This window comes from Talpa europaea (genome assembly GCF_964194135.1).
Source record: "Talpa europaea genome assembly, chromosome: 11".
Lineage (NCBI taxonomy): Eukaryota > Metazoa > Chordata > Mammalia > Eulipotyphla > Talpidae > Talpa > Talpa europaea.
In genome coordinates, this window is record NC_140078.1 from 70,624,512 (window position 1) to 70,651,008 (window position 26,497).

Sequence of the window (26,497 nt, forward strand, 5' to 3'; positions counted from 1 at the left end):
CTAGGTGGCCGAGGAAGTGGCATTTGCGTTGGTTGCCTTCTCCCAGTCCTCTACAGACACTATGGTAGCTTTGCAGAAGAAGCAATCCTTGTTGTTCATCAGATGCTGGTTGATGCAGGCTCTACAAAAGGGGGGAGGGGGAGCAGAGTGTGTACCCTTGCTGCTCCTGCTAGCCAGTCCCCCACACCCATGAGGCCCACTTACTTGCAGGACTTATGGCCACAGGGCTGGAACACAGCAGAAATAGGGTGAGCATAGCAGATGGGGCAGAGGTCCTCCTCACTGGTGGGCTGCAGGAAGCACAGTAGGAGTTGGAGGGCCAGACAAGTGGGACGTGCACTACATAGTACACAGTTACGCCCCGTGGATTTGGTGGTGTAGACCCGCTTGCTGTAGTGCCACTTACCAGGGAGGCAGCCGCTGCCTGGGCAGATGCGGAAGTCAGGTGTACCAGCATCTGTTCCACCTGGGCCAGCTCCTCGACACTAATGTATTCTGTGTCTGGCGGGGTGGGGGGGGGGGGGAAGAGGTAGAAGGGATCAGGCCAAATGTGGCCCCAGAACTCAGCCTCTTGGGAACCCCCACCTGGGAATTTGCTCTTGAGAATCCTGCACAAATCCCTCTTCCCTGGCCCACCCTCAGCCCACTCACAGCTCTGCAGGGAGAAGCGCTTCCGGTCAGGGGCAGGCAAGGCTGTGCCAGGGGCAGGGGGCTCTGGCTGCCCCAGGAGATAGCATATAGAGCGGAGCTGGAAGCAGGGATCGGCCAGGAGCACTGATGTGGCTCGCTCTGTCCTAGGTGGGAGAGGGTGCAAGAAGGCTCAAGGGGCCTGTGAAGGGACTCTACTGAAGGGGTGGGGGGTGGTGTGACAATTCAGCCCAGTGCACACTACCCAGTTCCTCCTCCCCCAGCTCCCTGTTCCCAGCCCCGGCCCCACTCCCACCGGGCCCTTGATCCCAGTAAGGACCCACACAGCCTGGGTGCTGGTTTATGGAGGCCCGGGGGAGCCACCAAAAGACAATGAGCCCACCTGCTCCATAATACATATATTTACCCTTCAAAGAAAACACAAATAAAAAAATTAGTTTAACGGCACGCCTCCCGGCCTTCCCCTTCCACTCGGGGAGATGTGTTCCCCAGAAAGACCCCAGTCAACCACAAGTGGGGGCACAGGTCCTACTCAACGCTCCCTCCCCGGGCTCTTAGAAGGCTCTTAGAAGGCTTAGAAGGCTCTTAGAAGGCTGGGAGGCGGCGGCCCCGCCCCTCCAATGGGAGCCCCGGGTCCCGCCCCCAGGCCCCGCCCCCGGGGAGTATTTAGCTGCCGAGCGACCGGGGAACGCTCAGAGCCGGGGAAGCTGGAGATGCCTGTGCCGGTGGGGCGCCGCCCCACTTCACAACCTAGAACTGGGGAGCGGTCAGCAGTGCCGGCTGGGGCTGGAGCCCACATTCCTCCTCCTGGTCACCCAGTGTGCCACGATTGTGGAGCCAGAGCATAAGTAGGTGAGTCCCGGGGCCACACCCTGCGCACAGAGCGCCCCTGACCCGCCCCTACTGGTGGCAGCCATGGCCTGGCTGGTGCTGCTCAGCGCACTGCTCTGCATGCCGCGCCCTGGACTAGGCACCCTAGACTCCGAGGACTTCCTGCCCCCCGCACCCCACAACTGCCCCTATAAATGCATCTGCTCTGCTGACCTCCTGAGCTGCGCAGGCCTTGGGTTGCAGGATGTGCCGGCTGCATTACCACCCACTACTACAGACCTCGACCTGAGCCACAACGCACTCCAGCGCCTGCGCCCCAGTTGGTTGGCCCCCCTCTACCGTTTGCGCGCCCTGAACCTAGGCCACAATGAGCTGGATATGCTGGGTCGCGGAGCCTTCGCCAATGCCAGCAACCTCAGGCTGCTAGATCTATCATCCAACGCACTGCGGGTGCTCGGTCGCCACGACCTGGAAGGGTTGGGGGCACTGGAGGTGCTACTGCTGTTCAATAACCGCCTGGCGCAACTGGACGAGCATGCCTTCCACGGCCTGGGTGTGCTCAGCCGGCTCTACCTGGGCTGCAACAAACTAGTGTCCTTCTCTTTCAACCACCTGCACGGCCTGGGCACAACCCACCTACGAACCCTGGATCTCTCCTCCAACCATCTGAGACACCTCCCTGTACCTGAGCTGGCCGCGTTGCCTGCCTTTGTCAAGAACGGGCTTTACTTGCACAACAACCCGCTGCCCTGCGACTGCCACCTCTACCACCTGCTGCAGCGCTGGCAGCAGCGTGGACTAAACGCTGTGAGCAGCTTTGCCCGAGAATACATGTGCCTGGCCTTCAAGGTACAAGCATCCCGCGTGCGCTTCTTTGAGCACAGCCGAATCTTCGAGAACTGCTCAGCTGCCTCGGCTCATGTCCTAGAGCAGCCTGAGGAGCAGCTGCATGTGCAGGTGGGTCAGTCTCTGAGGCTGCACTGCAATGCCAGTGCCCCTGCTGTGCGCGTTGCCTGGGTATCTCCACAGCAAGAGCTGCTGGTGGCACCAGGATCCCGCAACGGTAGCATTGCCGTGCTAGCTGACGGCAGCTTGGCCATCAGCAATGTGCAGCCATGGCACGAGGGGGTCTTTGTGTGTCTAGCCACCGGGCCCCGCCTGCACCACAATCAGACACACGAGTACAACGTGAGCGTGCACTTCTCGCACCCTGAGCCCGAGGCTTTCAACACAGGCTTCACTACACTGCTGGGATGTGCCGTGGGCCTGGTGCTGGTGCTGTTCTACCTGTTTGCACCACCCTGCCCGGGCTGCCGCCGCTGCTACCACCGTACCAGCCTCTGCTGCTGCTGGCCCCGAGCGCCCAGCCCACTCCAGGAGCTGAGCGCACAGTCCTCAGTGCTCAGCACGCCACCTGACACGCTCAGCCGCAAGGCCAGTGTTCACAAGCATGTGGTCTTTCTGGAGCCAGGCCGGAGGGGCCTCAATGGTCGCGTGCAGTTGGCAGTAGCTGAGGACTTTGATCTCTACAATCCCATGGGCCTACGGTTCAAGGCTGGCTCTGAGTCTGCTAGTTCCACAGCTTCTGAGGGTCTGGTGATGACCTAGGCTGCCCAGGGCCCCGACTTGCCTGCCTGCTGCTTGCCCTGCTCCTTGCTGCCACCCAGAGAGAGCGGCCAGATGCTGGTGGGAAGCACTGGGCTTGGTCCATCAGCCTCCTGTGTGGGCCTTGATCTAAACTACAGAGGGGTTGGGATGTCTAACCTCTCCCCCAAGTCAGCACAGGACCCAACGGCACTAGGCCCTAGCAGTACCTGTTCATGCCCATTTTCTGTACAACTTCCTGGTACCCAAGTGTGGTCCTAGAACCCAGAGCCTCTTGAGTACCCCAACCTGGGTATTTGCCTTTAAGAATCCTGGCCAAATCCCTCTTCCTTGACCCATCCTCGACCTATGTCCCAAGAGGACAGAAACCCAGGCCCTTCTGGAAGGACCCTCGCATTAGAGCCCCGGCTCCACCCTCCAGTTGAGGCAGCCGGCATGGAGCGCTGGTGAAGAACTAAACATAACCTCCTGCCCCTTCCCTAGGGGACTGGGAGTGGGTAAGAAAAGGGCTCCAGAAGAAGACCTAGTCCCCACCCCCATTGTGGAAAGAGGAAACAAGCCTTCCCTCTGTTGAAGACCCATCCACCAACATCCAACCTAAGTCAAGCTTCAGAACTCCACGCAGCGTCTGATGGGCAGGTACGAGGCAGGGGGAAGGCAGGCATGGCTCCTCAGGAGACCCCTAGCAGGGGTGGGGCAGGGGGGAAGGCCTAGCCTGACTCCAGTCGGTCTGGTCATATTCTCTTGGCCAGGGACATCTACAGGTTATTCTGAGGGTACATGGGCTCATGAGACAAACAGTAAGGGACACCATGACCTGCACGCCCAATTTTACAGCAGTGAAAAGGCTGCTGAGCCTGGCCAAGATGGAGGGGCTGAGCCGGCACTCCCTGTCCCTCCGGGATGGAGCCTCTTAGGGACTAGCACTGGTGTCGGTCTAATGGCTGAGGCAATGCCCTGGCTTCAGACTTATCTCATCACTTCCACTGTCAGGAGGCAGGGAGGAGGGAGGATCTGAGAGCCTCTCCTGTGTGGGGCTGAGACGGAGGCCCCCTCTAGTGTCCTGGACCCAGCTGTCATGGAGTTTCTTAATAAAAGTCACACATGTGCACGGCAGAGCCTTCGCGAACGCAGGCGGCAGCAGTGTGTGTGTGCGGCTTTTGATGGCAGCAGTGCTGCCCTGGACGTTGCAGGATGGCAACCCCCTACCCGGGTACAGCCACAGCCAGTGGACCTGATCCCAAGCCAGGCAGCCAGGTACCCTACTATGCTGAGGTCCTGATTCGCCTACTCCAGAGTTGCTGCCGCCGCTGCCGCCTATCTCAGCAGTTCCCACTTGACTGCCTCCCTGCGTCAGAACCCGGATGCCGAGGTCCACTCAAACACCGAGCTGCAGGGAGCCCCTGCTGAGGTCCCTTCCATCACTCGTGCCCACAACCCCTCATGCTCACCCTGAGGCTGGGCCGTGCACAAGGAGTCGCACCAGGATGCCCGTCACTGCCACGAGAATAGGGTAGTGGTCCACACTCTCCAGGCCTAAGGGGAAGGAAAGGACGGCGATGAGCTACCCCCACACTCCCACTGCAGGGGCTCCAGGCCTGACGGGCTAACGCCGTCACCCCACTGCACTCCCCATAGAAGGCTGGGGTGCCAAGCCTGCAGAATGGGAGCTCGGACATTGCCACGGGAAAGGAATCAAGGCCTGGGGTGTGTCGGGTGCAGGGCATCTAGGTCCTCACCAGGCAGCCGCAGGGTGACCACGCGGTCAAACAGGTTCCTCTCAGCCGTCACTCGGTTCAGCACCTGGTTCAGCAGCTGTGAGGGCAGGAGTCTTGGTAGATGGGTGGACTCACCACTGGGGTGTCCCCAGGGTGCCACCTTCCTTGCCCCAATGGACACACCTGTGCAAGACGTCGCAGTAGCATCTCAGAAGTAGGCTGGGTCCAGTCGAGGAATATCTCAGGCACCAGTGTGATGGTCATCTCCAAGACACGCAGCAGGCTGACCGACAGGTCAAAGCAAGTGGCACATACCTTAAGCTGTCGACTGTCCACAAAGTTCCGCTCCAGGCGTTCAGCTGCCTGCTGGATCTGAGCCACCAACAGGAGGGTGGGCAGTGGTCAGTGGCCTGGTCACACCAAGGATCACGCCTCGTCATGTGCAACCCCCTGGCTTACAGGGCTCCCCCATGACCCACCTCCTGGATCATGCCGATGAACTCAGAGAAGGCCCAGTTGAGTTGGTTGAGGACGCTGTTGAGGAAGCTGGGGGCCACGTCAGGCCCCTGCCGCAGCAGGTCCGCCATGTGCTGCTGCAGCAGGGTGGATGGGCAAGGCTCTGAGGGGCGAGAGAGGTGGTACCGTGGGGGACTCCAGTGCAGAGCCCCTGCCTGTCTGCCTCCGCCCTCACCCACTGCTGTAAGGATACAAAGATGGCTCCCTGGGAATGCACAGCTCGTGAAGGCAAGGGGACAGCGTGCAGTACTGCCTGGGGGTTCCGGCTAAATCTGTCCCTCTGTGCCCTCCCTCTGCTTGGTGAGCCACAGCTTGCAGTTGTTTCTAGCCCCCACACTACACCCGCTCCCGGGCCTAGAGCACCCCCCACCTCACCCCTGCACCAGCCTGGCCCCCAGAGCAAGTTATTACCACATGCCCTTCAGGAAAGACTAGACCTAGACCCCACTTCACTTGTATCGAGGCCAGTTTCCCCCAGAACCTAGTCTGAGCCCTGCTGTCCTCTAGCGCCCTTGGGCTGGCCTTGGCATATGGCCGAGGTGGTGGGCGCCAAGTCTGGGCCGACAGGCAGCGGTAACCAGAGCCCTCAGCAGGGCTGGGCATACCTCCCCCGCCCCCCCTGCAAATCAATAGTTCTTCAGCAGCAGGACCATATCTGGCCTCACCGCTACTCTCCACTTGCAGTTCAGTTTCACCCTGGAGACAGGACCAAGGCAACTGGCAAGGACTTGCTCTGTGACTTTGCATAAGGCACTAGGCCTCGGGGGATACCCTCAAGCCCTAACACTGCCCTAATGGGCAGAAACATACACTGGGGCGAGGAGAGCCACAGTGGGGTGAGTGCAGCATGTGTCAGCTAGTCTCCACAAGCGGGACAGCCCAAGATGTTGGGGTGGGTTTAGGTGAAGGTCTTTAGGCTCACAGGGCTTGGCTAGACCATGGCTCAGGAGAAAGCGCTGCCTCTGCTCCCAAGCAAATGTCCTTTCCTCCAGGAAGTCCTAGCAATGCCTGTGGGGCTGTGTGTACCCTTCTGACTCAGGTGTCCAAGGTGTGGCACCAGCAGATGGACATGTGTTGGAGGCCAGGGAGTTGGCTCAGAGGACAAAGGTCCTCAACCTGCATAAGCTGCCAGCAGCCTGAAAAGATGTTGCCTCTTTTCACTGTGACCCCCCCCAGTGTGTCCAGGCTCCACGTGCACACACAGGACTGAGGAGCAAGGAGTCCCAGAGTGTCCTAGGGACGGGAGGAAGCAGAGAAATGGCAACCCCAAGAGCCAGGGAGTCCGGGGCCCACCCTGAGCCCAGGAGAGGGTAGAAGGGCAAAAGTCTGAGAGAACCCCAGAGCAGCGGGCAAGGGCCACAGCCTGTGCCACCTGCATACTTACTCTGGAGGCTGGGCAAGTTGGCGTCCTCAGGCTTGGTTTTCAGCAAGTGTGGCAGCCGTGTATAGCGGTACCCGAACCCACAGCCCTGGGGGCGGGGGCAGCAGGAGGTCAGTGGGGCAGGTAGTCCTTCCCTCCCTGCAGTCGCCTCCTCTCCAGCCAGGCTTACCCTCCAGAGCCGCACCAGGATCCAGTTGGTCTGGGCCCAGGGCCGCTGCTCATAGGGAGCCAGGAGGCTCCTCACCATGGCAATGCGCCTGCGAGGGCAAGGAGCAGTAGGCATGGGGCAAGGCTGGGCTGGCACTCAGGCAGGGCAGGGTGCATACCCGACCAGAACCCCCACTCACTGCTCCTCAGGGATCCGCTCCACAGCCCGCAGGGAGTGTGGGTAGCACACGTAGCTGGCCAGGGCCTGCATCAGTGAGTCACGGATGTCTGCCGGGACAGGCCAGACTGTCTCAGCAGGTGCCTGGCATGTGCCCTGGCCCCCAAGCCTCAGGCCTACTCGGTCAGCATTCTGCACAGAAATGCCACCCTTCTCCATCCCCCAAGACTCTGAAGGGCACCTCACCAGTGCCCACGATGCGCGTGTCAGCAAAGTGTTTGGCAAGGATGGCAGCCAGGCGGGTCAGGGTCTCCTCATAGCCTGCAGAGTGAGGTAACAGGAGCTGTTGGCTGGGCCAGACTCCAAAAGCAGGCACGTCACTCTGGGTAGATGGGCTTAGGCAGTGGGCCCCAGTGCTGGCTTCCAGGGCCAGTTTGGGCCCAAGTCAGCATCTGGAGACTGGATGGGGCATTCCCTGAGAGTTGATGTGAGGCTAAGGTACAGACTCTCTGGGGTGAAGGCAAGTCTTGGCAAGAGTCCCAACTAGGCTCAAAACCATCTTGACACACATACACAACGGCACCCACAGCTCCGCCTCTGAGGACAATAGCCTGCAACTAGCCTGGGGCAGGGCAGGGTGGGCGAGGGACCTAAAGCCTGATCCAGACATAAACTGCCAAGCCCAACCTAGAATCAGGGGTCTGCAAGAGGCCCGGGCTACGTGGCCCCCAGCAGGACCCCGACCTTGCTGTAATCTACGCAGACAAGCCACTGTGAGGGTGCCACACCCCATGGCAGTACCATGGAGCGAGGGTCAGAAGCTAGGGGCTCCTGGACCACAGTGGCACCAAGAAGGAAGTAGACATTTCGTACTCCATTTTGTCTATTTCCCTCCGGGCACCAGGGAGGAGCTGTTGTTTCTGTGGCTGCCAGTAGCAGGCAGGGCCTTCCATCACGCGGGGTTCTCACAATGCTCATCTGGTGCTCTGCGGAGCAGAGTAGGAGCTGCTCCCCGCTCCTCGGCGCATGTGTGCTGCGAGGGCACACACAGAAGACCCTTTTCTGCCCCCTCCCATCCTGAAAGACCCTCTCACCTGGGAGATCCTCCATGCTGTGCACAGGGCCAAAGTAATTCTTGAGAGCACTGTAGCTGTTGATGGCCACACTCAGGTAGAACTCGGGCATGAAGGCAAAGAGGGACCCTGTACGGTCTCCATGCTCAATGGTTCGCAGGCAGACACGCAGCAGCCAGTAGATGTCCAGCATCTTCTCCTGCAGGAGGCACACAGGGTGCTGCTGGGCTGTTCACAGAAAGGGTCACGGGGCATGGCTTGGTCTGGGGATCAGGAGAGGCCTCTCCAGAAATATGGCACAAGAACAGGAGTCCAGACAGTGGGTCAGGAGAGGCGGTAAGTACTCTGCAGGCAAGAAGGGCATACCCAGCCTGGCCAGGGCAGCACTACAACCCAGACCAGAACCCCGGTTTGCAATTTTTAAAGGTACAGAAGGTTTTAAGCCAGGTGACCAGAGTCTGTGTTGGAACACTGCCTAACGCAGCAGGGGATAAGTGCTGACAGGGAAGTGAGGAAGCTACAGCCTTGCCCAGGCCCAAGATGGCAAACAATGAGACTAGATGGCTGGGAGCAGAGATGTACTAATGGGCTGTGGGGGCAAGGAAATGGCTACCCTCATTTTGGGGGGGTGACAGTCTCTGCAGCAGTCAGAAGTCCTGGAGAAGCAGGCCTAATGTAGGAAGGGGCAAATGTGGCTTAGGACACATGAAGCATGGGGGGCCGAGGGATGCCCCCACAGAGGTGGTGATGAGGAGAGCCTAGGAACTTAGAAATTTTGGGTTTGGAGCTCAAAGGAAAAGGTGGTGGGAAGGCAGGGCACAATGCAACTGCTGGCAGAACAGAGGCCATGAAAAGCGCCCCCCTGAAAAAAAAGTGGCCAAGGGCCCTGTTCCTGATAGACTGGTTCTGTCAGGACCACACAAACGGGCCTGTGAGGCATCACCAACCAGAATGAGGATCCAGCCCAGATCCACAGCACCCACATCTCCGAGGGTGGCGCTGAAGCCTTTGGAATTTTACCAGCTCTCTGCTGTGTCTGAAACGGGCCAACCTCAGAAGATGCGAGCGAGCTGTCGGAGGGGTGGGCCTGGCGTGGGAGCACAGTGTGGGAGCACGGAATAGGCCCTAGGGCAGTGAGAAGGCCTGGGCGCCTGTTGGCACAGAAGGCCAGAGAAGACCAAGTGGTGGTGGGGATGGCAATGACACTGATGCTGCTGTAATAGGGGTGGAGATGTGTTGGCAAAGCAGGGAGGGGGAGCTCAAAAGAGACCTTGCAAGACTATTTCCGAGAAGTGGAGGAGTGTGTGCTGGCCAGGAGTGAAGGAAGACGAGGGAGCTAAGCCAGAAGGCAGGAGAGAGTGGCAGCTGTAGGCACACGCAGTCAAGGAATGTGTCATGGGCTTCCCCTTTACTAATGGGGAAAAGTGAACAAGGAGGCTGGGGTGTGAGTACTGAAGATGCAGGAAAAGAAGACAGTTTAACAAAACAAGGGCTGCATTATGAAGAACCCAGAGCTAACGTCATACTCAATGGTGAAAGTGTGAAAGCTTTTTCTCTAAGATCAGGAACAAGGATGTCCGTTTTCAACACAATACTGCAAGTCCTAGCCAGAGCAATCAGGCAAGAAAAAGAAGTAAAAGGCAACCGAACTGGAAAGGAAGGAGTAAAATTATCTATGTTTGTAAATGATATGCTCTCATCTGTAGAAAACCCAAGATTTTTACACAAAAAGCTGCTAGAGGAACTCCCTGGTGGTCCAGGGGTTAAAGTCTCAGCACTATGAAGCTATCACCAACCACTGCATTATGAGTTTGATCCCCAGCCAGGGAGGTGACCCACATGGCACAGCAGACCTGTCCTGACTCGCCCACTGCTCCCCTCAGCAGTGTATTTCAGTTAGTCTGCCTGTTCTGTTCCCCACCCTATCTCTGGTGAATCCTCCCACCTCCTGCACCTCTGGCCTACACCCCAGTTCTTGTATGTATAAGTAAATAAAGATAAATCTTTAAAAAAAACACCTGCTAGAACTATTAAATGAATTCAGGAAATTTGTAGAATACAAAAATGGGTGCAAAATACATAATTGTGTTTCTGTAGAATAGCAATGAACACTATAAAAAGAAAATCAAGAAAATAATTCCATTTACATCAGCATTTATATTTAGGTGTAAATTTAACCAAGCAGGTGAAAGACTTGTATGCTAAAAACTACAGCACGTTCCTGAAAGAAATTTTAAAAGGTACAAATAAATGGAGAGATATTTCATGTTCATGGATTGGAAAACTATGCTGTTAAGATGTCAATACTCCCCAAAGCAATCTATGAATCCCTATCAAAGTTCCAATGATTTTCTTTTCTTTCAGAAACAGAAAAATTCATCCTAAAATTCATAGGGAATCTCAAGGGGCCCCCAAATAGACAAAACAATCTTGAAAGAGAACAAAGTTGGCGATCTCACACTTCCTGACTTCAAAAATTTTTGTAATACTAAAATAATCAAAATGGTATGTAGGGCCTCCCCGGTGGCGCAGCGGTAGAGCGCTGGGTTGCGAAGCTGCCCGTGGCCTCTGCGGCGCCGGTTCAATCCCCGGCTGTTCCCCGGCCACCGGAGGAGGGTCCCACATGGCGCGCAGACCTCTCCTGCCGCCCGCTGCTCCCCTCAGCAGTGTACTTCGGTCCTTCTGCCTGCTCTGCCCCTCGCTCTAGCTCTGGTGAATTCTCTCACCCTCCCGACTTCTGACTGTACCCAGTGCATGTATAAACAAAACAAACAAGCAAACAAATAAATAAAGAAAAACATGCCTCTATTAAAAAAAAAAAAATCTTAAAAAAAAAAAAATGGTATGTAGTGGTATAAAGACACACAGGTAGACCAAAGCAATAGTATAGGGAGCAGTTTCTTCAAAAAATTAAAAATAGAACTACTGGATGATGCAGTAATTCTGTTCCTGGGAACTGCCAAAAGAACTGAAAACAGAATCTTAAAGCGAGCACTGCACACCATATTCACAGCGGACTTACAATAATAAAAAGGTGGAAGCAACCCAAGTATCCGTCAAGCAACAAACAGATAAGCAAAAGGTCTACACATACAATGGAACATGATTCAGCCTTTACAAGGAATGAAATTCTAGCACATACGCCATCACATGACAAAGTAAGGTGGTGAATAAAAGATAACAGTGCGTGATTACTTTATATATTTTTTTGGCGTAGAAGAGCTGGGGAATAGGCCAGAGGTGCGGGGGGTGAGAGGATTCACCAGAGACAGAGTGGGAAGCAAAACAGGGGGATCTACTGAAATACTCTGCTGAGGGTCACCAAAGACTAAGGTGAAGGGGGGATGAGTTGTCTGATGGCTGTAAATTCAAGTCTGGGAAGGCGAAGTGGGCTCTGAAGACAGGCGGCACAGTGTGCACACAGTCAACACTACGGCACTGCACCTTTAAAATATTGATAGCAGGGCCTCCCTGGTGGCCTAGGGGTTAAATCTCAGCGCTGTCACCACTATGGCTTGAGTTGGATCCCCAGCCAGGGAGCTGACCCAGATGGCACAGCAGACCTCTCCTGTCTTGCCCGCTGCTCCCCTCAGCAGAGAATTTCAGTAAAATCCTCCTATTCTGCTCCCCACTCAGACTCTGATGAATCCTGTCATCCCCTGCACCTCTAGTCTATAACCCAGTTCTTCTATGCAAAAATGAAAAAAAAAAAAGGTTGATAGTAAGTTGTACGTTGTGTGTATTTTACCACAACTTAAGAAAATGGTCATGATGGTAAACTTTACATGATGGATATTTTACCGCAATTTTAAAAGGAGATATAGAGATAGGGGTGAGGTTTCCAAGAAGGTGGTGTGGGAAGGGTTGGGAAGGTTGCCTAGGGAGGTGGACAGGCACAAAATCTCAGTGGTGAGAGGAAAGGAAGTATTGACTGATCATCTGAGGGCTGCAGCCAGATGGTCTGAAGGGGCCAAGAGATTGGGGAGGAGCCACAAGAAGAAAGAGCAAGTAGAGATGGGGACAGCGCAGGCCTTGATCTCCCTGTTATGGGGGGAGGGGGTTCATGCTTGACATGGACAAGTGGGCAGTCTCAGCGCACGCACTCACAGGAGAGAGATACCAGGACAGGCAGGGAGAGGACACAGTGTGGAGGGATGGGCCTAGAGGTCAAAGCATGATGGCAGAGGGGGTGCGCTATCTGTCCACTAGCTGTCGAGGCTGACAGCTCTGGGAGGGCAGAGACTCATCTCTTTCTGGTTCACCACCAAGTCTCCCCAGCGTCAGCGCAGCACCCAGCACCCTTCAGCCTCTAGATGCCACTCGCGTTCCTGAGAGAGTGGTCTCGGGGTGAGAGGTGAGTCAGAGAGAAGCAGATACAAGATCAAGAGTGAGACTCAGGAGAGGCGGAGCCCCTGCTGCACTGGGAGAAAAGGAAGTGAAGAAACTGAGCAGAGGAGCGGGGGTGAGAGGCCGGCAGGTGGACACAAACTCTGTTCCTTGAAGGGAGAACTGTTGAGCTGGCGTGGCCAAAAGTGGCATCTACTCAAATGCCCCAGCTAGAGATTCCAGGGGAGTAACATGAGGCAGAAGGAGAAAGGAGGGACATGTGCGTGCCGGAGGCCCAGGAGGGCAGGGAGCATGAAGGGGCCAGCCCGACTCCTTCCATCTTAGGCCACTCAGTGGGGCTGGGGAAGGCAGTCCTAGCCAAGGTCACACCTACTCACCTGGGAGTAGACGGTGGCATGGACCCAGGCAAGACGGCGACTGAGGTGGTCCAGCTTTTCTGAGAAAACCTTCTGGCTCTTGGTCAGCTCCGCAAGGATGTCCTTCCTCTGCCACCCAAGGTGAAAAGAGAACAATCAGGACCTGGTCCATGCCAGACCCACCCTGCCTTCCCCAGGCAGCCTGGAAAGGCTCACACTGGTGCCTGGGGCAGAAGGGAAAACCCTCTTCTGCCTCCTGAAGGTGAGCCTGAGCAAGCCTCTGAATGGGGCCTTGGTCGTCACCTCAGGGAGGTTAAGCATCTGGGGGTCTGTGACCTCCAGGTCTGTGAGTCCTGGGCCAAACCCCGAGGTCTGTGGGCAGGTGGAGGTAGAGGGGCCTGCCAGGGGAGCCCAGTCTGGGCATGCCTGGCCCCACTCTCTAGGCTGGGATAGTCACGACAGAGGGGCTCCAGGGAAGGGGGAGGGGAGCCAGGCCCTGCTTCCTGTTGACTCTGCAAGTGGCCAAGGAAGCACTCAGGGTCGAATCCATAATTGATGAGGAAAGTGAATGCGTCAGCACTTAGTGGGCTGGGGGGCGGGGGCACCTTGGCACAGGCCCCAGCTGGTTGATGCAGCTCAGGCCATGCCAGAGATAAGAAGAGCTGGGGCAAACCCAGAGGCAGGGACAGGACAGCCCAGATTTCCTTGAGGACTTTCCCGGGGACCCCAGTGAGCAACTGTCCTTCTGCAACACTTCTCCCTCTCAAAAGCCCACCTGCCCGTGCAGGTCTTACCCGCTTGGGGCACCGTCGGAGCTTGTCCTCGGTGTCCCTCAGAGCCATGGCGTACTCGTTGACATCATCAGACACGCCCACCATCTAGAGCAATGGGAACATGTCCAGGATGACCCTCGGGCACCTGACCAGGTTCCTCCAGTCCCAGCCTGGACCCCAACCCCGCCAAGCTCTTAACCTCAGGTCCAGGACCAGGGCGGTGGGAGAGGGCCTCCCACAAAAGGCTGCCAGGTCAGACCTAAATAGCATGGCCGATGCTCAGGGCAGCCCCACGCAGACACCCCGCAGGCACACACGCTCGCACCCACATCCACACAGGCAGAGGCGCCACGACGGTGCATGCGCCGGTGGACGAGACCTTGCCCAGCTGCTGGTGAACGCTGAGATTATACATCATGACGGCACCGTCCAGGACTTCCAGCAGAGAGTTCTCAGTGAGGGGCTGTTCAGGCTCCTCGGGGGGCCGCCCCAGCAGTAGGCCCTCGTTCCAGTGGCTGCCCTCAACTAGGGAGTGGGGGAAGGCAGGGTCAGGGTCCATTCCAGTTCTCTCCAAAGCCTGTGGAGGCAGGATGGGCCTCGTAACAGGAGGAGGAACCCCTCTCCCCATCTGGGCCCAAGAAGGGACCTGCAGCGAGAGCCTGGGGGGAGGTGGCAGGCAAGATCCTGCAGCTCCAGGACCTATTTCTGTACCATCGATTTCCTGCCCTCAGAGTGCACTTCCCACGCCCTTGAGATAACTGCCAGGCCACAGGACTGAGGGATACATCCTGGTTTTGCCCAGGGTGGGGAGTTGGACGTGATGGAAGGATCCTTCAAAGCCAAGTCTGGCCCTGCCTGGCACCTACTGTCCTCACGGGTCCTCTGCTCTGCGCTCAGTGTGCGGACCTTCACTTTCTCCGAGGTGTTCAGAGGCCGCCGTGGGGTCATCAGGCTCACAGCTGCTGTGCTGAGGAAGCGGTTGGCTCGGCCCAGGGTTGGAGAACTGAGCCAGCCGGGCCGGGGTAGGGGCAGCGCGCCCCCCATGGCCAGGGCCTGCATGGGGCGCTGTGGTGGAGAGAGGAGGCCAGGCGCCACTCAGCTTCCCAGGACCAGGGCCCACGTGGGGCTCCCTTGATTCATGGGGTTGGGGGATTGGAAGGGAAGGTTCATGCTTCCACCTCCAGCAAGGGAACCTGCCTGGGGAGGAGGCCCTTGCCTGCATGGAGGGAGAGACGGTCCTGTGTGATACCCCTGCCCTTATGATAGAGGAAGAGCCCAGTGGGGAGCCCCCTGCCTGCCCCTACCGCGGCACCTGGGCCGCAGCCGGGGCTGGCTCCTCATCCTCGTCAAGGTCATCCATGGTGGCTGCCTGGAGCTCCAGTGGGTCGATCAGGATGTTGGCCTTGGAGGCAAGGTCATCTGGGGGGAAAGGGAGGAGGGTTCTCAGGGCAGCAGAGGGAGGGAGGGTCACAGGTGGAACTGCCCGGGACAGCAGGAGAGCACTGGCTGGCTGGGAGAGGACTTGCAGGGTCCCATTTACCAGCGCACCCCTCCACTTGCGCCAACCCAGCCTTCCCACTGCAGTGCAGGAACCCTTGTTCCATAGGGACTTGGTCGCCGGGGGCCTCACCACACCCTCCCTGACAAGCCTGCATCATCTCCCATGAGCTCACACTCCCGTGTCCCCACCTTCCTTGATGTTCCATGTTCTGGAACATCAGAAGATCCCAAGCAGAAGCAGAATATCCCAACGCTGCCTGGGCCTCTGCTCACCTTACGTTGCACACTCCACAGGGGTCCAGGCCCTACTCCAGGCTTTCCCCACCACTATACTACCAGCTAACCAGACTTTTTTTTTTTTTTTTGTGGGACCCTCGCCGGCTGCTGGGGAACGAACCGGTGCTGCAGAGGCTGCGGGCAGCCTCGCAGCCCAGCACTCAACCGCTGCGCCACCAGGGGAGGCTCACCAGATCATCTTTTGCCTCCAGTCCAGGTCATCACCCTGGTTGCCTCCCTAAGCACCTCAAACACATCGAACTTGTCATTAGTCTCCTGCAGCCTTTTCCCCTGATGGGGTGCTAGCCTCAAAGCATCTGGCAAGAAGCCAGGAGGAATCCTTGACTACTCCCTTCCACCTGTGCTGCCCCCTGCCTCTTCTATTAACTGGGCAACTAGTCTCCTCCAAGCTCCTCCAAGCTCCTCTTTTCTTGGAGGAGCTTCTTCAATGCAGATGCCCAAACATCACTTCCCCGCTTCAAGACCTTCCTCAGCTGCCCCTGGAATGAGTCTGTGTTTGCTTTGCAGCATGCAAAGGCCTCATCCCCTAGAGACTTCTTGGTTCATTTCCCATTACTCCTTGTCTTGCATTTTCCCCTCCTGCACACCAACTGCTTCCCATCTCCAGGCCATGGAGGGTAATTTCTGAAATCCCTGCCTTTGCTCCTACTGCATTCCCAGCCCTATGCCCTAGAGCCACTTGTGTTCATCCTTGAAGGCAGCTCACACACGCCCTTCCCTCCTCTGTCATCACATTTACCCTGTATTTCATTACAGGCTCCTAGACTTCTGCCGAGAACGCCCTAGAGAAGTGATAGAGAGACCTAAGCCAGAGGCTGTGGGTAGAGCCGCCTCTCTGCCTGAGATAGTTGAGACTTTGGCGCCCTCTGGTGGGCAATGGGCCGCTCAGGACTCGGGGCTGTGAGCTGCCGCCCAAGCCACCCAGACCCGCTCCCTGCCCGTGGGACTGAATGAACCTTTGAGGGTTTTCCGAAGGTGCGAGAGGAGGCCTCCAAGACGCTGTAGGTCAAAGTAGTCCACCTTGCCATTATAGAAGATCTGGGGCGGGATGTAGGCCTCTGCAAAGAGTTGGGAGGTTGGACCAGCCGTCAGAGTCAGCAGACTGTTCCTCTATGCTGACCAAGCACAGAGGAACAATCTGGCCTGACCACTTAGCCCACCCAGCATGGCCTCCCCTACCTCTCTGACCCGCCACCACTTCAGGTCAGTGCCAGCAACTGCACAACTGTGGACGAAGGACGCATTCATAGTTGTGGGTGACTCAGAGAAGCAGAGGGATTTGACCCAACCCGACAGGATATCCCCCAATTCAGAGCAGGTAAAGATGCCACTGATCTTTGAGGACCCTGTCCCACGCAAATACAGGACCCCCGCCCCAGCATCCCAGAGCCCACCCGAGGCACTGCCCACGAAGGACTGCCCAGGGGGCTGGAGGGGCCAGGACTAAAGAAAGGAGTCCTGAGGGAAGAGAGTGAACGTGGGCTCAGCAGTCCTGGGGTCCAGTCCTGGAGTCCTCCACTGTCCCAGTGGAGAAGCTGTCATAGGGAGGGCTCAACTAGGCAGGTCTGAGGCGGCTCCCACCACCCTCACCCTCAGCTCAGCACTGCACACAAATCCAGGGGTCCCTCCTTGACTCTGCTCAGCCTCTGTGACTCCAGGTCTGACTCACCTTCACTGAAGGAAGCGTGAGGGTTTGACGTCTTGTATTCATCCCAGTAGTAGCGCAGGGCAGAGATCAATCGGTGTAAGAAGCAGACCATATACTCAGGGGGGCAGAGCATGGGCATGTTCTGCAGGCATAGGGCACAGGACATTTATTTGTGCCAGCCCGGGGTCCAGCCCACTCCTCATCCAAGGTCCTACCCCAGGAACCTGAGTGGGTGAGGAAGGAGGGACAGCAGCGGAGGAGCAGAGTTAGGCAGGGATGAGGCAGGGTGAAAGCTGCCAGTAGCCCAGGGTGCAGACCCTGCAACGCAGCCAGAGGCCCATGGCGGATGGCCTGGTGGACACCTACCCCCCGGCCACTGGCATTTTCTTGCAGAAACTTTCGGAACTTGGTGAGGAAGATGTACCTAGAAGCTTCACCCTTCAGAGGAAGGAAAAATGAGGCTGCGATGAACTGAGGATGCTGAGCTGAGCGGACTAGTTCAAATGCTGTCCTTGTAGTCCGGACCCCACCATGGCACCTGAACCAAACCCCGCCCTCTGAGTCTCAGGGCCCACTACAGCACCTCCCTACCAGGGACACACAGAGGAGTCTGGAAGTTACTCACCCCATTGTCATCTTTATTGTCCAACAGCAACTTCAGGATCTGGACCTGGAGTTCTTCCACCACTGTGGGTGGGGAGGGATACACAGCACTGAGCCCTCCTCAGGCCCTGCCCTGCCCCTGGGCGCCAGGGATAGGCAGGTGTGGCAGGTTTGAATTAGAGCTCCCAAACCAAGAGTCAACCTAGGCACGGTCACTACCTAGCACCCTCAAGAACAGATGCAAACAAACCCTGCACCCCCTACCCAGTGCCCAAAGCAGCAGCTGACCTTCAATGCGCTTCTTGAGCCTCTGGCAGCCCCGTTCGTAGGCGCGCCGCCGCAGCCGCTCCTCAGCAGTCTCATCCTTGGCCTCCTTACTCTCTTTGCCCTAGGTGGGGCCGGGGATGGAAGACAGCAAGGCTCACCCCGGACTCACCCAGGCCTCCTGCAGACAGAAGACCCTTACCCCCAACCCCAGTCCCAGCCCAGGGACTTCGGCTGGTGAAGGGGCTTCGCTTGGTGGTACCAGAAGGCTCAGACACCCTGGGGCAGCCCTCACCAGGACCGCTGCCCACCCCCTCAGCCCGCCCACCTCCCTGCTGGAGCGGTGGGGCCACCAGGTGGTGGGTATGAGCTCCTGTAGGCCTGCCTCCTCCACACGCAGGGGGCTCTTGATGTAAAAGAAGACGACAGACCGGAGCACGTCGAAGCTGATAGTAGTCAAGGCAAAGCTCTGCTCACCAAAGGGTGCCACATACACCCTCATAAGCCCTCCCCTGAGCCCCTCCTGCAATTCATCCTCCTCTGAACGTGTCCGCCGTCACTGAAGGGGGCTTTCACGTGTGCCTATCTCCCTGACTGTAAGCCTTGACAGAGCTGTGGCTGACAGAGCTGATTCCCAAGAAGCGCACAATAAGGCTTGTCACAGGAGCAGATGACAGGCCACAGAGAGGGCCTGGTGGTCACTATGTCTCCCAGCTTTGTTTACGCTTCCTGGGGGCTGAAGACCCCAAAGAAGACTGCTACTAGCACAGGCTTTCCAGTAAGTAGTGCAAAGTTAGGCTCTCCTTCCTATTCCTAATTGAAAAACAGGTAGAGCTAACTCCTCCAAGATCTCATAGGAGCCTCCCTCTCATGGAATGTGGATAAAAATACAGAGCTCTGGCTGAAAAGGGTAGGCCCTGGTGTGGTCCCCACAACTCAAGTGGCCCAGGAGTCTGCTGCCACTAGGAAATGCCCACTTGGGATGGCCAGCTGGCCTGGTCCTTTGCCCTCCCTGTTCCTTACAGAAAGTGCTGGGAGGGCTGGCCCCCAAACAAGCACTCACGCAGTAGGTGGCTCTGGTCTTCCTGAGTCTCCCTGGCAACCCCTTGCAGGAGGGACCCCCCCCCCCCAGGGCATCGCATGTCTGGCCTGCCTGGCAGAAGGGAGGATACAGGACGTTGCTAAGCAGAAACTTGCGGGATTTCTCATGCCTCAGGATGGCAATGGTGAGCCGCAGGTAGTGGATCTGTAGGGAAGGGGTGTTCAGAGTGGGCAGCTGAGGCCCAGGGGACTCAGAGTAAGGGCAGCAGCTCCTACCTGCAGGCTCAGATCTGGAACAATGGGTGAGAACCGGTACAGCCGCAGCAGGGACATCATGAGCTGCTTGAGACAATCCTGCACCTCATAGTCCTAGGAGAGATGCACGGCTATTGGGCTGAGGGCAGGGTTCAGGGCAGCCACCGGCAGGGCCCTTTCCAAGACCCAGCCTGTCCTCCCCAATCTTGGTGGAGCCTGACATCCTGGCCTGAGGCCTGACATGAAGCCTCACCTCCATGAAGAGCCACAGGAGGTCCAGGACCTGGTGCACCACAGACTGTGCCTGTGCGGAGGTGCCCACCTCCACGACGCCCAGCAGGAAGCTCATGAGCACAGCCTCCACCAGGTACACTTTGCGCTGCATTAAAAGTGGGCACTGGTGAGGTAGGGGCCCTCCGCCTCACTCAGGGCACCCATGTCTTGGCATGTGGTCAAGGCCACAGGCACAGACACTGGGAACCCCTTGAGCAACCCCAAGTCATGGATGCGTGCTCTGGAATATGACTGAGAGGTGAAAGGCCACTGCCCTGAAGATTCTCTGGGGCTTTGCACATGCAATTCCCTTGGCCTGTGATGTCATCATCCTTCAATCTTCTTTTAGGACACCCCTGATACACTCAGTATCTCCTTCTCCCTGGTGACATCCTTGAGGTCTGGAGCCCAGCATCCTCACCCTCCTCAGCATTCCGACCCCTGGCGCAGGGGTTTCTACCACAGCCTGCCTCATCCCCCTCCAAATGTCCCCTCACCAGGAGAGGGGCAAAGCGATGGAAGATGTGGGCCAGCGTGAGAAGGACAGTCGGCTGGCCCTGCAACTGCCACTCAGAGCTCTCCTTCTCTACCAGCCGTCCTTCCTACGGGGGAGGGGAGAGAACTGTGAGGGTCAGAAGGATGAGAAGGCACCCAGCCTACCCGGCCCAGTCTGCGGCTCACCACGGGGTCCAGCTCCACACTGAGCACTGCCCGGAAGCAGCCCAGCAACCTCTGTGCCCGCACCAGGTCTGCGTGCGGCGGGTCCTGCAGGGGTCGGTAGCCTGGCACTGGATAGGTACCACAGAGTTAAGCTGGTAATACCAGATCTGTGGCCCAGACATACCTGCTCCCTCCCCACTGAGACACCTGATGGGAGGCCGGGCTCCAGGGCAGGGCTGTGCAGTCAGGCAGCCTGCTGTACCCGGTAGGGAGGCCGGGCTCCAGGGCAGAGCTGTGCGGTCAGGCAGCCTGCTGTACCCGGTAACTTTCCCGTGGAGTGAAACCTCTCTAGCCACTTCATGTTCATCTCTTCAACTAGAGACAATAATGGTATCCACCTAACAAGATTGCTGCAAGAACTGTTGCCCTTGGCATCCACCTAAGCTATACCCACTCACTCCTTGTGGTAGCCAGGGCAAACCAACAGCCCACAGAACTCATGCAACAGGGGATCCCCAGCCCAGTTCCCTTAACGGCTTCCAAGCAACCACAGTCATCTTCCCAAAAGGATATCGCAGCGGACGGCTGCCAAAGTTGAAGGCCACAGACTCCTTGAAGGAAAGGCTTATGGCTGGAAAGTAGGCCATGCCCAGGCCCCTGGATAAGTTCTCAAAGGCAGTGCCCAGCGACACACCATTCCTGAAGCAGAAGAGAGAACCCGTGAGCCAGTGCTGGGAAGGAAGTAGTTAAGATGGGCTGGTGAGCAGGCCCCTATTGGGGCTGTCTACTCTCAGGCTACCAAAGTTAACTTGGCCCCCTTTTAGAGACTGGGACGCTGAGGGCAGCCCAGGGAGGCCCCAAAGGTCAGGCCTGCAGATAGGGGTAGGAGACTCACAGGCAGAAAGACAGAGTGCCATCATCCAGGTCAATCAGGCAGCTCACGATGTCTCCTGCTGCCCAAGCCTGCCAGGGAGGAGACTTTACAGATGTGCAGAAGCCCAGCACCATGCCCCCTCTGCCCCTCCACTGTCTCCCCACTGCCACCCAGGGGGGAATGAACGCAAGGACAGAGGACCTGAACCCTTCCTTGATGGCTCACAGCTGCCCAGTGGCTCCTGCTAAGCTATGGGGACAAACATGGGGCAAGCGGCACAGGGTGGTGGGCCCTCACCTTGCCATAATTTGTTGTGGTCACGTTCCATTTGCGTACCCGGTTGCCATCATAGGCATAGGAGTTGTGTGTATCGCCAACGCCCTCCTAGCAAGAAAGTGTCCGTGAGATCAGGGAGGTGGGTAGGGATAGGCAGAGCTCACCAGCCACAAATCTTGGACTCAGGTGGCTCCAGGAAAGGGACAGGTGCTCTGAGGGAAGGAGTGAGGGCTGTTTTCTGGACTGGGTCGCCCTGGGATGAGGTGAAATATATTCCTCCAGGGGACATTAGAGCTTCTGAGCAGACCCTATGCAGTGCAGGGGACCACCAGAGCCCTGACGAGGCTTGCACCTGGGGAGGGGGGAGGTCTCCCTGGGAGAGGGCCCCTTCTCCTGCAGGTACCTCCTGATTGAAGCGGCAGTTGATAGTGCACCAGCCGATCTGCATGAGCCCCTGGGAGGAGATGAGCACCTCGTAGACCCATTTCCCTGGGAAAAATAGGAGTCAGGTCCAATGTAGACAGAACACGTCCTGCTTTGGGCCTGGGCCCTTGACCTTCCTCCCAACTCGCTGAGCCACAGTGGAGCATGGTCTCACCTTTATACACGCATGTGGTAGAGCGGATAGTACCAAAGTTGCTGTGTCCAATCACCTAGGTGAAGAACAGGGTGGTGCATGTCCTCCCAGGCACACGAAGTACCTCCCCAAGGGAGAACAGCCCATCCCAACTCAGCCGGCCTTGCCACATGCCTGTTGTGGCTAACGCGGCACTGTGGCTGAAGGGGTGGGAGAGCCCTGACTCTGGGATTCTGGGCCAGGAGCATGGCTGCATTGGGAAGAGCTTGGATCTAGGGTCATACCAAGAGGTGAGCTTCAGCGCTGTGTTAAGAGGCTCTGGGGGCTGGGACTCAAAGGGCTACATTAGGATGGGTTTGTGGGTACAGCCCCATCAAGAAAGGTAGAGAAACTAGGTCACATCAGGAGGAGCCTAGGGCTGTGTCAGGAGGGGCTTGGACCTGGGCCCCACGCCCTGTCCTTACTCACCCCCAAGAGGTCATCATCCACCAGAAGAAGGCCCTCAAAGCCACCTGTGTGGTCTAGGACCACAGTAGATGGGCCAAGCCGTCCTTCAACCTGTCCTGAAAAGAAGAGAGGTGTGGGGTCAGGCAGAGGATATGACCAAAGGTACCGAATACACTGGGCTCCCCAAGGCCCCCTCCAAGGCCCAGTCCTGCTCCCCTAGTACCATTCCAGAAACTGCCACATACCCTGGCTTTCCTCATCTTCAGTGTCCACCTGTAACAGCTGGTCCAGATGTTCTGGTAGGTTCTGGAAGTTCAGGGGTTTCCTGGGGAGAGCGAGAGGCTGCGAGGGGCCCAAAAGTCCTTGAAACCAGTCAGATGATACTAAGCCCCTCTTACACACATTCCCTGAGCATCAGAGGCTGGCTGCCTAAGCTCCAGAAGACAGTTGTGCCTAGGTTCTGGTGTGCTGGAGGCCAGAAGACTGAATTGTCTGATAAACTAACAATTGTGACCAGTTCAGTTTGGTGTAACTTGGAACTTAGAAAAAAAAGAGAGCCCTCTCTAGGCCTTAATCCCCTCATCTGTATAAAGGGAAGAGTATTTGTGTGCTAGAGATACTGCAAAAATTCTCAAGAATAACACATGCTCTCTGAAGAAACTAACCTGCTCACTCTCCAGGGTGGTTGCTGGAAGAGGAAGGTGGGCAGAAATGCCAATCCCAAAGTGAATCGCGCCAAGGACTGCTAGTCCAGCCCTCGACTCCAGGTCTGGGGTTGCAGTCCAGCATGTGTGTATATTGAATCGAACATGTCCTGGCGGTGTGAAAGGCTCAGGCCCCTGACTGTACTTGCCTGTACAAACCCCTGGAGCACATGGCCTATCTGCCACCTGCGCCAGCCAAAGGGGCTGGGGAAATCTGTCTGAGGGACTCCCTCATCTTCCCAGCCCACATGCCTAAAGGAGGAAGGGCTCTATCCGGTGCTGGCAGCTCTGTCCTGAGTTCAGCTGCTATGAATAGTAGGGAATGGCAGGGGGGAGGGGATGGTTGCCAGCAGGGCTGGGCAGAGCAGAGGTCTGATGCCCAGCAGGATGCAGTCCACAGACCACCAACACCTGCTCGTGTACCTCTAATGTCAACTTCTCCCCTGTCCATCTATCTAGAGTTTGGGCTCTGGAAAAGGATGTAAAGGGCCAATACACCGACTCTTGGTAAGGTAGCTCCAACCCAGGTTCAGGGACCACATGCTCCCCTGCTGTCAGTTACTACTGAGCTGCAGGAGGTGGAGATGCATGAAGCCTCACCCCTATTCCAGGTGGTAGCCTGGCAAGAGGGTGCCTAGTCAGTAGCATGGAAGGCTATAGGCCAACCAGATTGCTGAATATACCCAACAGGTCCAGGATAAACAGGTCCCCAAAGCAGTTCTTGCTGGCCCATTTTTGTGAGGGCGAACTAGTCTAATGCTTGCTCTCAACAGGAGCTATAGGAGGGTAGGTAGGCAATGGAGACTCAGCCACACTGAGGGCCTGCAGCACTACCCATGTGGCCAGCCCCAGCACTCGCTTGCCCTTTCTGGATTTCCCAGATCCCAATCCAGGGTTCTGCATCTGCATTACCACTGACTGAGGGCTCTGCCACCTGCTCTCCCTCCTGGCAGCCACAGCACCAGTGGCAGCAGGACCAATTCTGGTATCACATGAGGTAGAGATCAGATGGCCCTGGTAAGAGGCCAGGACTGGGGTTGGGGTGGAGGTGGGCAGCAGCCCTCTACAAGTAGGAACCCTTTGGCTACCACAGCAGCTTAAATGGAACAGACAACAATGTTGCCCTTTGTGCCTGCCCAGAGAGCACAGATTGCGAAAGAAAGAAGAGCCCAGGCTGGCGAGGCCGCTGAGAGACAGGGCGCCAGGGGCTCACTGCAGGGAGGCAGAACTTACATGATCTTTGAAGAAGTAACAGTCTTGCAACAGTCTTAAAAGTTCAGAGTTCAAATGCTCTACAATGTTCTAGCCACATGATTCCAAGCCTGGGCATCCTCATAGCACTGTTCACAAAAGCAAAAGCCCCTCTACCAGAGCATTATTAAGGGCTACGCAGACCCCTGGCCACTGAGATCAACCTGTAATGAAGGAAAATACTAAAGGGCTCATGCTTGATGACAAAAAAAGGATTAAACTTCCACTGACTTTGGGAGGTGAGGGAAATATATGTTCTTTGCTCGTTTTTGATGGCAGTGATGGTTTCACAGCTTATCCATATTAAAAGTTACTGGATTGCACACTTTATATACATGAGTTTTAGTGAATCTCAATTATTCCTGAACAATTTCTTTTAAAGAACTGAAGCTAACAGAAACTAAAAAAAAAAAAGTTTTCCATATAGCCCTGTCCTACATTCATATGTTGCAAGTCACTTTGTGAGATTGAAAAAAAAAAAGGGACACAGATATGTTAGAAGAATGAAATGATGGACTGCTTTTTCTTCTTCAGTTTCTAAGTTCCAACTAGAGTGCACTTGTAACTTTGATATGGACTAAACTTAAATGCATTAAACTTACAACGAAAAAGGCCAGGTTGGCCTCTTACAGAGGTAGGCAGAGGTGCGGGCAGGAGCACACACCACTGACGCTGAGTGTGGAATACGGGCACAGTGCTCTGCTGAATATACACCATCTCCTTAACCTCCACAACACCCCAGAAGAAAGGTACTAGCACACTGGGAGAGTGGACGATGTGGAATCCAACCCAGGCAGTAGACTCCCTGGCCAGATCTTAGAGCCGGAAGCATCAAAGTGAGAAGAGAATCCACATCAGCCTACCCAGAACCCAGGCCCCTTCCCTACAGTTGCAGCCTCCAGGCTCTAGTTCCAAAGAATGGCCCACCCGGTCATACCTGCTGGTGGCTGCGGCAGGTGCATGGTCAGGAGAGGAAAAGATGCGATGCAGGTAATCATTTAGTAGCTTCTCATGCACAATGCCTGGGACACAGGTCAGGAAAGAGGGAAGGGTCATGTGGTCAGTGCAGCTGCCAGTCCAGTCCCTGTTGTTCCCAGAGTTTCTTGGTCGTAGGTCAGTCCCAGGCACACTGGCTGGAGTGTTACATGGCTGCTGGCTGGAGAAGAGCTGGCTCACATGTATGAGGCCTGGGACTCTGCTGTCCTTGTCTCCCCTTTCTTCCCGCAACACAAGGAGCCTCCCCTTAACCTGGCATTCCTTACCTGTGACCCTGGACTTGTCAGCATCTGAAGTCAGCCTATAGCTCTTGCGGGAGAAAGACACGCCAGCCCCCTTAGATGCCATCCTTCATCTCTTGAGGGCAGCCAGTAGTCCTAGGGGCTGAGCCAGAGGCAGAGACTGTCTAGCAAAGTCAGCCAACAGCCTCCACAATGACCCCAGTCCTGGAGCAGAGAGGCCACATGCACGTACGCACATACACACAAACCCAGAGCAAAGGAAAACAGGGCCCTCCAGCTTCCTACACCCGGAGGGCGGGTGAGGTCTGCTCCAGGTGACTGGGCCCCACCCTGTCCCAGGGCTGACAGTGAGCAGGTGCCAGAATTATGTTTGTTGAACCAAACCAAACATGAGGAAATCAAACCAAAGGGTCCAAAGTGATGTGGCTGAGGAGGGGCCAAGCCCCTATACCTCTCAACCATAAGCCACACTGGGGTCCAGCTTGTATCTAGAAGAGAGACCCCTAGACTCTATGCCCCCCAGTGCAGACCAAGCATCAGAGGACTTGGTTCCATCTCCAGCTACAAGTCCTGCTGATTCCTGAGGGCAGGGCCTCTTCCATCCGCCCCAGGGTTCTCCCTTCTCTGAATCAAATGCCTGCTAGTTTTTGTTCCCACACAGCCTCCCACTCCATCAGAGCACCACCTCTGCCAGCCCTCCCTGCAAGGCCCCACTGGTCTTCCCCCTGCCACCCATCCCTCACATATCATGGTGTTGCTGCAGCTGCTTCAGAAGCTGCACTAAGTCAGTCACTGGTGTCAGCATCAGCGACCAGAGCTCTACTGACCAACAGGGTAGCCACTGAGAACATGTGACTATTTAAATTTGGATTAAAGTTTTAAAAAATTAAAAATCGTCTCGCAGTTATATAAGCTACATTCAAGAATTCAATAGCCACATGTAACTAATGGTTACTGTACTAGAAAGCGAAAATACAGAATACTTCTCTATCACAAAAAAGTTCTATTAGACAGAG

General features: G+C 56.4%; 2 protein-coding genes across 2 annotated transcripts; one reads left to right on the plus strand and one right to left on the minus strand.

Annotated features, from left to right (window-relative positions):
* RNF123 (ring finger protein 123) lies at positions 1 to 25,587 on the minus strand (the record flags this gene model as incomplete). Its single annotated transcript, XM_084248276.1, has 38 exons — positions 1 to 121; positions 205 to 290; positions 407 to 501; positions 652 to 794; positions 4,536 to 4,620; positions 4,824 to 4,899; positions 4,986 to 5,174; positions 5,282 to 5,421; positions 6,703 to 6,787; positions 6,869 to 6,956; positions 7,047 to 7,134; positions 7,271 to 7,345; positions 8,119 to 8,296; positions 12,822 to 12,929; positions 13,595 to 13,678; positions 13,953 to 14,098; positions 14,440 to 14,638; positions 14,886 to 14,992; positions 16,327 to 16,428; positions 17,040 to 17,160; positions 17,385 to 17,456; positions 17,644 to 17,705; positions 17,910 to 18,009; positions 18,214 to 18,331; positions 19,058 to 19,131; positions 19,203 to 19,295; positions 19,435 to 19,560; positions 19,952 to 20,056; positions 20,136 to 20,242; positions 20,680 to 20,813; positions 21,010 to 21,077; positions 21,286 to 21,372; positions 21,668 to 21,753; positions 21,863 to 21,917; positions 22,310 to 22,404; positions 22,534 to 22,613; positions 25,181 to 25,265; positions 25,506 to 25,587. 38 exons carry the CDS (start codon positions 25,585 to 25,587, stop codon positions 1 to 3), a joined length of 3,945 nt encoding a protein of 1,314 aa, XP_084104402.1.
* AMIGO3 (adhesion molecule with Ig like domain 3) lies at positions 1,561 to 3,087 on the plus strand (the record flags this gene model as incomplete). Its single annotated transcript, XM_084247485.1, has 1 exon — positions 1,561 to 3,087. Exon 1 carries the CDS (start codon positions 1,564 to 1,566, stop codon positions 3,085 to 3,087), a length of 1,524 nt encoding a protein of 507 aa, XP_084103611.1. The 5' UTR covers positions 1,561 to 1,563.
* Positions 25,588 to 26,497: the final 910 nt, after the last annotated feature.